We start from the raw sequence: 12,853 nt of genomic DNA, 5'->3' as shown, positions 1-12,853 counted from the left end.
TCTTTCCAGCGCAAAAAGGCGAGAAAATTGAAATGCTGTTGCAGGGCAATGGCTCTGAATTCATAAAGTCACACTTGTTGGATGCGTAGCCTGTGTTCTTTCATTCAAGACGCGGCCAGGCAGACCTCTAGGATTAGGCCCTCAGACTCCTTGGCAATATTGCATGAGTGATCACCGTAATGAATGTTGATATAAAAGGGTGAATAGATGTACGGTGCAATCATAGGTTGTTTTCTTGCAAATGGACTAAAAAAATCTGCATGATTTGGTGGATTGTGTCCATGCACTGGGCCATATAATGCTCGTACCCGCGGCTCTCATAATACAGATGTCCAGAAAATCTTCTCCCAATGTCGTGCCCATTTTCATCACTGTCGTTCCCTGCTCCCTTTCCCCGGTTGTTGGACTGATTTGGCTTGTGATTTGCTCGGTGATTTGGATTCCCCTGGGCCTCGTTTCTCCCACCACGTCCCTTGTGAGAGAATAGGCCCAATCACTCCAGCGCCTCAGCCGGATCAGTCCTCACTCAGTCACCGGGAGAGGAGCTCTAAAGGCGCTTTGATGAACAGCTCGCCTCCCCCCGGAGGAGACCGGCCGATGAAAGGCCTGAATAGCAGGGCCATGGCACTCCGCTCCCCTTTCGGATCGCCCCTTAATTCCCCGTCTCTCTTGCTCTCATCCAATTAGCTCAGTGTATTAAGCGGTTTATCGTCTCATAACCGCCCTTTCAGCTCCAACAAGGGAGACACTTTGCAATAGGACCAGCTCTCCTTTTGACACCCTCTCTGGTGCTTGTATGTTCCACCGCGCTATGAATAATAGGGACAGAAAGGAGGACTAATTCCCTCATCAAAGCCTACCTTGTCCATCGCTGGTCAAAACGACAAGCAATAAAGCTTAACGCGACAATACAATGAGACTTGTTCGACCTTATTAGCTTAGCAGGGTCGAATTAATGCAGAGACTCCATTTGACTGGGTTTACTCCAAACTAGGAGGACAAAATGGGGCCCCCACATTAAAAACCCGCACCACACAGCCTGGCACTGGGAATGGCAGGCCTGTTCAGATCTACAGTGAGCGCAGTGGTTTATTTAATCTGGGAAAAGATAGAGGAAAAACAGCCTAAGCGACCGGGGGCTGGAGCTGACAAGAAGCGCTGGAGCTGATGTGATTTAATAAATATGTAAAGTTATGGGAAACAGGCTATAAATGCACTAAGACGCTCTCTCTCACACACACACCGTAGGCTCTATCCATTGCATAGTGAATCATGGTTTAAGTGTTCAGCCCACTTAAGACTGCATTCACAAGTCACAGTGGTTTAAAGTGATTTGTGAGGCGTGCAGTGTTTATGGAAATGCATGCTGCAAGATGGGAGTAAAAATCCCCCATCTGTATTTATTAATACAAAAGGGAAGAATTCTTGGAAAAATGGTGAAACACTTCATATAGTCATAGGCTGCAGTTAAACCACAGCTGAGAAAAAAATATGTTCAGGAAAACAGTAATGCTCATTTTTTATCAGAGGCATCAGAGGTTGTGTACTCACCTGAAATCACATATGGAAAAAAAAAAACATGGCAAACTCACATTGGTGTGTTTAAATATTGGAGTCAATTTGTTAATGCAGCTGAGGGGCTTCTTGTAACTCGCCAGACACTCCAACTTCATCAGCAGAGGAGACATCACTTACAAAATACGACAAGTACCTCATGACAAAATGATTTTGTCATAAGATTATTTTCATGGCATTTCTGCTGCATTGTATAGGAAAGCTGGAGAGAATGGATGATCCATCTCTCCATCACTCTACAACCCTCCATCTATTTGTCTATATTTATCCATCTCTCCAGCTACCACTCCCCATCCTCTGTTGTAAATAATATAACATAGGCTTAATACTTGATCCATTTTGCTTTTTATTGAGGTTTCTGTATCAAAAGGTTCTCATCAATATCAAAATACCCAATCTGAAATATTCTAGTTATTACAAAAAATCATTACATAACCCCCCTCAGCAATACAAGGATGACACACAGAAAATTACACGCATTAAAACACAATCTGCACAGAGAGGAAAAAAAGGGAGTGAAAGGGATGAAATGACATCACTTAAACAGAGGCGGTGGAGGAAAAGGAGATCAGCTGTTCAATACGGAGACAAAAGAGCGAGGGAACAGCGCTTGTGGCCTCCCTCACCCCGTCACTCCCTCCATCCTCCTTGCTCTTCTTTTTTTTTTCTCTCTCTCTCTGACACACTCTTTCAGGGTCTGGCACACACACACACACACACATACACACACTCGGGATGAATGGGGGTAATCAGAACAAGTGTCCGATCGCTGCAGGTATCCAGTGGTCTTAGTGGCCGGGGCTCCTATCATTGGCTAATTACTGGGCTGTGGAGTATACTGGCTGCTCTGAGGACAATTTTACACACACACACACACACACACACACACACACACACACACACACACACACACGCACACGCACATCTGGGCAATAGCTACCCTCCACACTCTCCCCCTATACCACCACACACATGCACACACAATGGACAGTCATTTAGGTCTGATTGCTAGCCCCCTTTACCATACAGACTGAGGGTGATGGGGTCAAGTTATGAGTGAGTGACAGAGTGACACTGAGAGAAGGGAAAAAGATGTGATGGGGTCTTTAGCCATATCTTAACAGCTCCATAATAGGCCCATTACATACAGGGGAGCTGATATGGGGGTTAAGAGGTCATAGTGAGCGGCTATAATCGTTTGCATTCAAGGACTACAATATGTATACACACGCATAGCATTCATTTAAAGGAACTCTGTGATGTTCGTACAACAAAAATGGAACAAAACAAGTGTTGCTGAACATGCAAATAGTATACAGGTACACATTTCTGGTACGATTCCATGTGTTCATCAGTGCGATTTGTGTTTGTGGTGAAAATGTAACCATTTTCTACAGCGAGTGAAGATCACAAGCGTCCAGTTCTGTTGCCAAAAGGAAGAGGCGGGGCTTTGGTGACCCGGGTGCTCGACGTGGTCGGACGCTCCAGCTGTCAGTCGGGAGTTGGAGTCGCGGTGGTGGTGGTGGTGGTGGTGGTGTGAGTAGCAAGGGAGGTGAGGGGGTTTTGTGTCCTTGTGTATATGTGTGTGTTTGAGTGTTTACTTGAGGGAGGTGAAGGCCTGGAAGAGTTTGGCCAGGTTAACCTCCGAGTAGCCGCTGGAGGTCAGGGCTTTGTCTGGCACCTCCTTCAGCTTCCTGTACACCTCCTTCTCTGCTGTCCACTTCTTAACATGAACTGGAGGGAGAGAAGGGGGAGGCAAAATGGGAGTCATCATTCATCATCGTCAGTGTTCAATGGAATGGATCATTCAACTCCTCAACTGCACTCAAGTCAATACCGCAGCTTACTGTGACTTATAGGCTCAGAGCCTGGCGTTAAAATGTGCATTTCAAAGTTGGGAAAACCCACTGCTCCACCTGTTCCCCTGAGCTTAAGATCTCCAGAGCTCTAATATGAGAGGAGAAGAGAGTGAGGCAGCTTTGTCTTAAAAAAAAAAAAAAAAAAACACACACACACACACAGTGCACCCTTAACTGGAGAGCTGACAGATCCATGCCAGTAATGCTATCACTTTTAGGGTTGGGAGGGGGATCACAGAATTGGACCGAGGGGTCGATGGCAACATACACACACGTGCGCACACACACACACACACACACACACACACACACACACACTCACACACACAGGACCATGCAATCGATAGTAAAGCCCAATGAGAGCATGAAGTCGATACGATGTCTCTTTTATCCCCTCAGGTGGGCCGTAATAAGGCCAGAGAGAACACTGAGACACTACTCTGAGAAGGACTGTCACCCAACCAATATAATCAAGCAGCAAGTATTATATTAGGCGAACTACCATGAAACCAAGTAGCTCATCATATTGCAGCAAAGAATACAGAAAACTACTTGACAATTCTTTACCAGAAGCAGTCCTCGGTGAAGAAGCCGGCAAAATAGAAATGAGTAATCTAACCAAGCCGTGACTGGTCATAACAAGTTATTATAGATTCTGAAATACGAGTTTGTACTTTATTTCAGTCCATGTATTTTCATGTATATGATACTTAATCTATGGTATGACCTGCATCTTAAGGGTCTCGTGATGAGACTGTACAACAGCACTGAGATAAAGTGCAAGGCAACCCTAGCCAATGACAGTCAGTGTGTTTGTGATATTATGGGAAAAGAAACAAAAAACACCACTACTACCAACAGTGTCAAGTTTTTTTTTATTTTAAATTGCTTAGACACTTTGTTGCTTACCTTAAACGTATTAAAACCAATCTTAAATGAATACAGACTACTTTTAAGTTGCCCATTTCAAAAACAAGCCTCATCAACAACTTGTGCTGCCGTGTGTTTGAAATACTAATTTTTATTCAGCATTTAGACTCTCAACCAATAGCATCGTGCCTGCACAAGACACCACCAACTTTTGACTTTTTCCAACCATGTAAGAAATTGTGCATCTTCAGACTTATAACAACATCTAGGAAAAATGAAGATAACACCCTAAATTTCAAAAGTAACATTACAAGAATTGAAAACTTAACACATTAAGTTACCACTGACCACTGGCAATACGACCAACAACAATCACCATGATTATTATTAAGGGGATTTTCAAAACAAGTACGAATCCAGAGGGATATGGTATTGAAAACAGGTAACTTGTTTGTGTGTGTGTGTGTGTTTATATGTGTGTGCACCGATTCCTCCATCTGGCCAGCTGTCAGCTCCTTGCCATCTCCTCAGCCCTATATCCTGTCCTGTCCTTCCTGCCCACTACATTAGTGGCTGCTGGATAAATACCAGCCCACTGACGGCCCGAGGGAACAAAGGTTAGATACACAGAGATCAACAGTAAGGCAGGGGCACACACACACACACACACACACACACACACACACACACACACACACACACACACACACACTAAAAGGAGATACACAAGGACAATTGATAGTAGTTAAACACTTAAAAAGCTTGCACACTCACATAGTCATGGTAACTAAAAAACATCCATGCGACAAATAATCATCACACACACACAAACACACACAAACACACACACACACACACACACACACACACACACACACAAAGCCATACACAGATGGGTTGGTGTGGTTGACTCAAACGTCAGCGGCAACTATTACCAGATAATCCCCATCTTACCAAGGACAGGGATGGAGGGAGAAACAGGGAGAGAGAGAGATACAGAGAGAGAAAGAGGCAAACTAGTCTATTTATCTGAGGAATAGAAGGGGGGTGATGATGCATGATCAAGCGAAAGCAATCATGTCATCATTTCTGAAAAGGTAGGAGAAAATACCCCCCCCTCCCTCCCTTGCTCACTCCTTTCTCTTTTCCACCTCAATCACTGTGTGGCGAATAGATAAAAGAATGATTTAAGAGTCACAGAGAGGAAAAAGAAAGAGAGAGAGACCTCGCTGCAAGTCGGAGCACAGTAGGGAGTGCAGTTCAAATAAATCGCCTCCCTTAAAGAGAGCGCGCGAGGCGGAAGGTAGAGAAAAGAGAGAGACGGACCGAGTCGCTGAAGGCCAAGACACAAGGGGGGAAAAGAAGAGTGAGTGAGAGATAAAGATGAGAAATAGACAAAAGGCACATGAGGCATGCACGGACTGAAAACCTATTCTGCTTTATAGCTTTACATTCAGGAAACTTTGCCTATCTAACTGCACGGGGCAGAAAATTGTGTGATGTTGTTTGTTTGATGTAAAACAGACTCTTTGTCGCACACACCCAGCCGCATGGACTCAAATGGACACACACACGCACACACACACTGACTGTTGGCACAGTGAGTGTATCAGGGGTTATCTTTGCTCTAACTAGGTGTTGTCACACACTCACGCACACTCTGGCGGTGCCGGGCGCGAGTAGATCGGGGCTCTGCACGCTCTAACTAGGTGTAAATACAATAACAAGCCTGTAATTAAGTGAGCATGATGAAGTTAATGGAGATCGGCCATTCCGTCGGCCGCCTCCATGAATATTCTATTAGGCTGGTGGCGACGGGCAGCTGGAATAGCAGTTAATTTAATCACCACTCGGAGCACAGGGAAACTTCTTTGTGTGAGTGTAATTGCACAGAATGAATAATTGATTTGACAATCGCACCCGCGGATTTTGCCACCCCGCTTTGTATTGCTGGAGAAAGGGAGGGGAGCGGGAAGATGAGGAGAGAGGGAGGCAAGAAAATGGAAGGGTGTGTGTGTGTGTGTGGGGGGGGGGGGGGGCAGGAATGGAAAGGAGGAGAGGAGGAGGAGGGCAGAAAGAAGATGGAGAGAGATAGAGAGAGCGAGAGGAAGAGGAGTGGGAGGGTAGAGGAGGACAAAATGCAGAGCGCTGGAGAGGTGGCAGGGAAGCTGTCGGTAAATGGATCATTAGAAAAGCGCAGCTCAAGGACAATTTATATTTTATCAATGCGGCAAAATTACATTATTGCTCACACACGCAATCATACTGCCCACACTCAAGATTGAGACGTGGTGGTGGGAGGGGGCAAGAGATAGACAGAGCGAGGGAGGGAGGGGGGGAGACGAGGAGAAAGAGAGAGAGGGAGAGACGGAGGGACTGACTGACATGAAATCATTTTGAAAGTCATTGATACGGGATGTTTCCAGCTAAGGAAGGGAAAGTATGTTTTGTCGTAGTGTGTGCGTGTGTGTAACAGGAGTGCGTGTGTATAATCTATTAGAGATCTCCTGCAGTGGATGAAATTACCTCCATGTTTTACTCAGTCGCGGCAATCAGGCGCAGAAATGCAATGTACATGTAGATAAGACACAGCCGCGCGCACGCACGCACGCACACTTATAGGCGCACACGTACAGACATTAACACATAGGAAGAGATGCACCGTGGGACTGCAGTGTGCACAGCCGCTCTGATCAGATTTCAGGCGGCGTCGACTCAATTAGTGCTCTTTTATGCGGAGCTATTTTACTTAAATACAGCGATCTGTTCGGCATAAATGTAACCATACATATTCAGACTATTCAAAATGGCGGGGCGAGCGGCACACAGTCGGATTTAATCAAAACTGCTCTGCGGTGCAGACGCCGCGGTTTACTGAAACCACACATAAAGACGTTAAAGCAATATTTCATATTCCAACTTAAAATGCACGCACGAACCTCCGTGAGTTAATGAAAAGTCAAATAGAGCTTGTTATTTTCTGTTTGGAAACCACAGTCTGAACTATATGCTGATCATATTTCTATTCCTGTCCTTACCATATAGCTCAGTGCAATTTTCCTGGATTATATTTATGAAGACCAAATCAAAACAATAATCTATGATGACAATGTCTGACGCCTCAGGATGTTGCATGCTGATACACACGCTGCAAAGTTAAAACGCTCTAGCATCGTTTAAACAAAGCTCTCCCTCCACCAGCAGGAAGTCTAACCGTCTGTTTTTGTGATAGTAAGTTAGAGGACAATGTGAAGCTATGAACTCAACACAATGTACACACTCCAAGAAATGCACAAGTCAGCGCACACAAGTGTGGCTAAACATATGCACACACATGGAGGGACTTGATGCACACACACACACACACTCTCTCAAAGTAGTAGAGTGTATAGGATTGTATGATCTCCTCCCTGTAATCTGAGCAGTGTGGCCCCTGGGTGTGTAATGCAGTAATATGGGGTATTACTGCCCCAGGACTGAGGGATAACACGTTAAACCTATACTTTATAGCAGCATGTGTGTGTATACATGTTTCCTCCGCCATTTCAGACAGCCAGAGGCATGTACTACATTTATGTGTGTGTCTATGTGTGTGTCTGTGTGTGTTTGTTGGACATTAATCATGTGGTGGAAAGACTGGTTTGTCAGTGCTGAAAAGAGCTAGTAGCTGGGTGTTAGTCATATCAACACATATACTGTATAAAAAACACAGGTGCACACAGACACACACACACACACACAGAAACACATACATGGGCACATGCTAATGCTGCGTATCAGATTAACCATGAATACGAGGATGTGTAGCATGCGCAATTTTTTATGGGCTCCAGCATGTCCCACCTGCTCTCATAAACTGCAAAAACACACCAACGCTGGTCGTCTAAGGTCATTTATCAGCGATGTTCACTGAAATATAATCAGCTCTACCTGCAAAAGGTTAGTTCGGTTATGTTTGGGTTTAAATTCATACCTGAATCCATAACAATGTAATGTTTTCACGTTGTCGCAATGAGTACCCACCACTTCCTTTTTAATTCACATGAACGCAGAGTCAGATACCATGATGTAGTTGGGTTTTTTTTTAGGGGGGGTAATTTATACCATGGCCACTGTGACTTCAACTGTGAGCAGAAAACCAGGAGACTTGTGAGGTTTAACTCTGCAGAGTGCTGGGTGGGGCTGGACAAAGCCTGAAGTGGAAAAGTAAGGGTATTTACAAACAGGACAAAGCCATTTCTCTGTCTCTCTTGCAGATTTTGGGAATGATGCGAGGACAGTTGAACAGTTGCGTTTAAAAAAAAAAAAAAAAAAAACACCCACCTGTGCGCTCTTCCCAGAGAAGGGGCAATAAGCTCACTTCTTGCAGCCTGACAGAGCCAGTAACAAGTAAACATGATGGGTGCCTGGACATGGCGTGGTGGTTAAGACCCAGTGCTCTGAAACCAAACGCACCCTGTGGGGCCAACGATCGCATGCCTCCAGAAACTTCTGTCCTGTGACTCCCCGCAGTCCATTGAGACCGAGTGCGGTCTAAATGTAGACAGCACGACAATATAGCTGGAGACTCGCTACACCTCCCCCTATAGCTGCAACCATACAACCATCATAACCATAAAACCACACTCTAGCTCAAGCACAGACGCATTCCATCTATCCATATATAACAAAATGATACATGCGATCTGTACTGCCAGTGTCCAAATGTCCATTTCTTGCACTTTATCTGATGTCCTGTACCAGGCAACAGCCAAGTTATCAGTATGCCAGCGGCAATGTCCCCATGACCTATAGGTGAAATTACTGTACTTGCCAATTAAAGTACTTCTGACTCACAAAATACTGCAGGGAGAGTATGAGACAATGGGCCCTATCTTGTGCCACCCGCTATCCGCTGCCACTACCCGCTACCCGCAAATTGCGGATTTAGGAACTTCCGCTATCCCTAAACGGTATCTTGCGTCACCCGCTACCCGCTATCCTTATGCCGACTCCGTCATTTGCGCCTGGAGGTGTGTTCGTGGGCGTGTTTTATGCGCTTTCCCTAAAGTTGCTATCTTGCGCACACACTTTAGGGATAGCAGATAGCGGGTGGTCCTGACCACCCGCTATCTGTTTGTGCTGTTACGAGAGCGCGCCCAGGCGGCTTCAATGCGCGCCCCGACAGAGCCTCGCCACGCACACGGTCGGACTGATACCGGGACGCCGCCGGAATGGACTGAGTATATTACTCATATAGACTGTTTAGAGGAAAGACTGTTTTAATTGGACACTTACGCCAGCACGTTTTATTGTTTTATCATAAGCCAGCAGCTGTGCTATATTTTTATTTTTAATATTTTATTTGCCCAATCTACCTTGTCAATAAATTAGTTTACACATAGTTCCACCTCTGCCTCTTGTGTGTGTGTGGTGTGGCCGGGGATTTTACTCAATCAGTACAACCTTGTGACACGTCCACTTGGACACATGTGGCTCCACCTCCTGAATTAACTCGCCTATAATATAATATATCATATGTATATATATATAAAGCCAACTTGCTTGAGCCTCAGTAGAAGCCCTGAGAAAATCTACCTCCCTCTCTCCATCGCGGGTTTAGGATTTAGGATTTAGGATAGCGCATCCTGCCCTTAAAGGCAATGGCACCTGGCACACTGATTGGTTTAACTGGCGTAACGCCCAAAACACGCCTATTCATAATATAGCGGGTAGCGCAGGTGTTTTGCGGGTAGCGGGATGTGCACAAGATAGCAACTTTTACGGGGGAACGCCTCTTCCTAAATCCTAAATCCGCAAATAGCGGGTTTAGGGAGTCTGGCGCAAGATAGGGCCCAATGTGTTTGTGCAGGAGTTTAGCATCTTGTCCTCCGTCAGCAGCAGTCAGTTGCTGTTCTGCTGCTACCTTATCAGCTTCCTTCAGTCCAGAAGAGGTGCTAGAGGGGCTGTTTGTCACTCCCTAAACAACCATGCACCGTGTAGGGACGCACTGATTCAGATACTGGCATCGATATTGGTGTTGATACCGGAATGGAGTATCGACATCAAAGATTTTCCTCGAGGCTAATATCTGACACCAAAAGCCTTGATGAACTTGTCGGAAACAAAAGAAAGCTTTCAATTTTCTACATTTTTGGCACACAGAAGCCTATACGTCTCAAATGGTGAATAAAAGAAGTGCTTTATTTTGCCTAAAGACTGCAAATTGCCAGCTCAAAACTACACTCTTCTGTGAAAGTTATGGATCGGGGATTGGTATTCAATGTTGGTCAGTACTTGCAGTTTTACATTCATTATCTGTATCAGTGTCAGCATTTGGAGGTACGGCACATCTGACCAAAATTGTTTAATTCCTGATAGCTATGCCAGTGAAAAATAAAGAAAACTAGCGTTCTGGTTTATGCCGTGAGTTACTAATTACAATTTAAACCCAGGAACAGAAAACCAGAGGCAGAGCGAAAAACACTGCAGAGAACTGGAACAGAAAGAAAGGAGTCGAGTCAAGAATTGATTGGCGATGATTTCTCGCGTCTAGAAAAAGACAGAAATAAAAGAAAGCAAAAATCGAGGCTATAATCATGTTAGCACTCCTTCCCTTCCCCTCCTCCTCTTCACCGGTCCAATCCCTTATTTCAGCTCCCTCCATCTTCTGAGTGGTCATCTGTTGATTACACGTTATATTTACCTCTGCTGTCTCGCTCTTTCGCTCCCTCACTTCGGCCCGGGCTGGCACACACACTCGCACAATTCAGGCATACATACATAAATAACCTACATACATAAATATTTAATCAAATAAATAAATCACTCGGCCCAGCAGCCCTTTCTAATCAAGTGACATCAATCAGGGAGGACTATGGGTAAAGAGGCCTTGTGGCTGACGCCTACTGAGCGTGCCCAGAGCGCTGGAGTAGCGTCTATTTGGGTCCAAGGGGGGAAATATACGCTCCATGTCCCATTATAGGAGAAGGGCTATCCTTTCGTCAGCGCGCCCATTACTCCCCCTATCATTTCCCCAAATCTAAAACCTGTTTTCAATCAACACAGCCAAACGAGTGCCTGTCCAAGAGAGGGAGAGAGAGAGAGAAAGGAGAGAGAGAGAGTAAAAGAGAAAGACGTAGAGATGGACAGTGAGGGTAGGGGTAGAAGGAGAGAGATGGAGGGCTCTTTCCTTCTTTCTTCCAGTGATTGGAGCGTTTTGCATTCTGTATGTGTGTGTGATTGAATCCGTCTCTTAAATTAGAGCTGTCGACTCGAGGAGTTGAATGTCCTTAACCCCCCCATATCCAATGCCCATACTCCGCTTGCTGCCTGCCTGCCTGCTTGTGTGTATGTGTAAGTGTGTGTGTGTGTGTGTGTGTGTCACATCAGTGGTGAATATTGTAAGTGCAGCCTGTGTAAAAGGTTTAAGTTGAGCTATTGATTGCTAATGCTGTGTTGTATATGTATTTGTCTAGTATTGTTAGGATGGAAAAATCCCAACCTCAACAGCAGTGGTGGTCACTGGATTTCAGTTCAAAAGGCCGTAAAACGACGTTGAAAAAAAAAAGGCAGAGGAAGGGAGTAAGTTGACAGCTAATATTTTAACACAACTTAAAATAAACTAATTAGTAAAGGAGATTTTTTGAAGGGTGGGTGCAAGAGCTTCCAATAGAAAACCTAGTAATCTTAATCCAGTGCTGTTATGTTGTGTAACGTGTGTGTGTGTGTGTGTGTGTGTCCTTACCTTTGTCATCACTCTGTAGTACTTTGGCGACTGCGTGGTCCCAATCGAAGATGAACCTGTAGAAGCAGAGCTGGTTGTACAGGGCCTTCTCAGAGTACTGTGGAGAAAACACACACACACACACACACACACACACACACACACATTAGAACAATACTACTTCTACTTGTTCAACACAAACCACTGTGGTTTTGCACTGCCATTGCACACACAGCCACATCAAAACCAAATTAACTCAAAAGCGGACATGCTTTTAGATAAAAACTGAGCCGTGGCAAAACACAAACAGAAATTTCCGATACCAGTAACCAAAACCTTTTAATAAAATTTTATAAAATCTAGATATAACATCAAAATTTTATAATGTCTCTGGGTGCAGGATGCTGGATGTAATGTTAGACGGCCAATTAACAGCATTAGCAGATCTTGGTACAAGCATGCTGCATGCTTATGGGATTTACTTCTTCGGCACTGACCGTGGCACTTTTCGATACTCGATCGTATTGAAGCAATTTGGTCGGTGCCATAAAAGTATCTAAGTTCAGTCCCCAGCCCTAGTCATGCCTAACTTCTGTTTAGTAAATCCAAAACAAATTCAGCCACCGCAGCAGGTCGTCTCTTTACACTGCCCTGCCTCCCTCGCCTCCCTCTCTCTCTCATGTTTACTCTCTTGCCGTCTTCCTTCCCTTCACCCTTTCCTGTCCTTCTTTATTTCACTTTTGTCTAATTCCACACAGCGGCCGCATGAATACTTATATAGATACAGCTAACTCGCTAGTAGTCAGTCAAACAACAACATGGAGTGCGGCTCAGGTGTGAAAAA

The 12,853-nt window shown here is 44.9% G+C and overlaps 1 protein-coding gene across 3 annotated transcripts in view; it reads right to left on the bottom strand.

Moving 5' to 3' along the window:
* The window catches only part of pola1 (polymerase (DNA directed), alpha 1), an 89,245-nt gene that overhangs the window by 26,291 nt on the left and 50,101 nt on the right, over window positions 1-12,853 (bottom strand). For 2 of the 3 annotated variants that reach the window (XR_003930170.1, XR_003930169.1), the window contains exons 36-37: window positions 12,031-12,127; window positions 2,439-3,309 (exon numbers count right to left, since the gene is read on the bottom strand). Coding sequence is in view for 1 of the 3 variants with exons in the window: in XM_030079365.1 (XP_029935225.1) it covers window positions 3,173-3,309; window positions 12,031-12,127 (234 nt within the window). In the remaining 2 variants the exon portion in view is untranslated. Of the gene's footprint in view, window positions 1-1,903; window positions 3,310-12,030; window positions 12,128-12,853 lie in introns of those variants that run through there. The other variant, XM_030079365.1, reaches the window with a different exon arrangement.

This window comes from Myripristis murdjan, chromosome 20, assembly GCF_902150065.1.
Source record: "Myripristis murdjan chromosome 20, fMyrMur1.1, whole genome shotgun sequence".
Classification (NCBI taxonomy): domain Eukaryota; kingdom Metazoa; phylum Chordata; class Actinopteri; order Holocentriformes; family Holocentridae; genus Myripristis; species Myripristis murdjan.
Note: the sequence above shows the minus strand (reverse complement) of the source record. Positions and strands in the feature narration are given on the sequence as shown.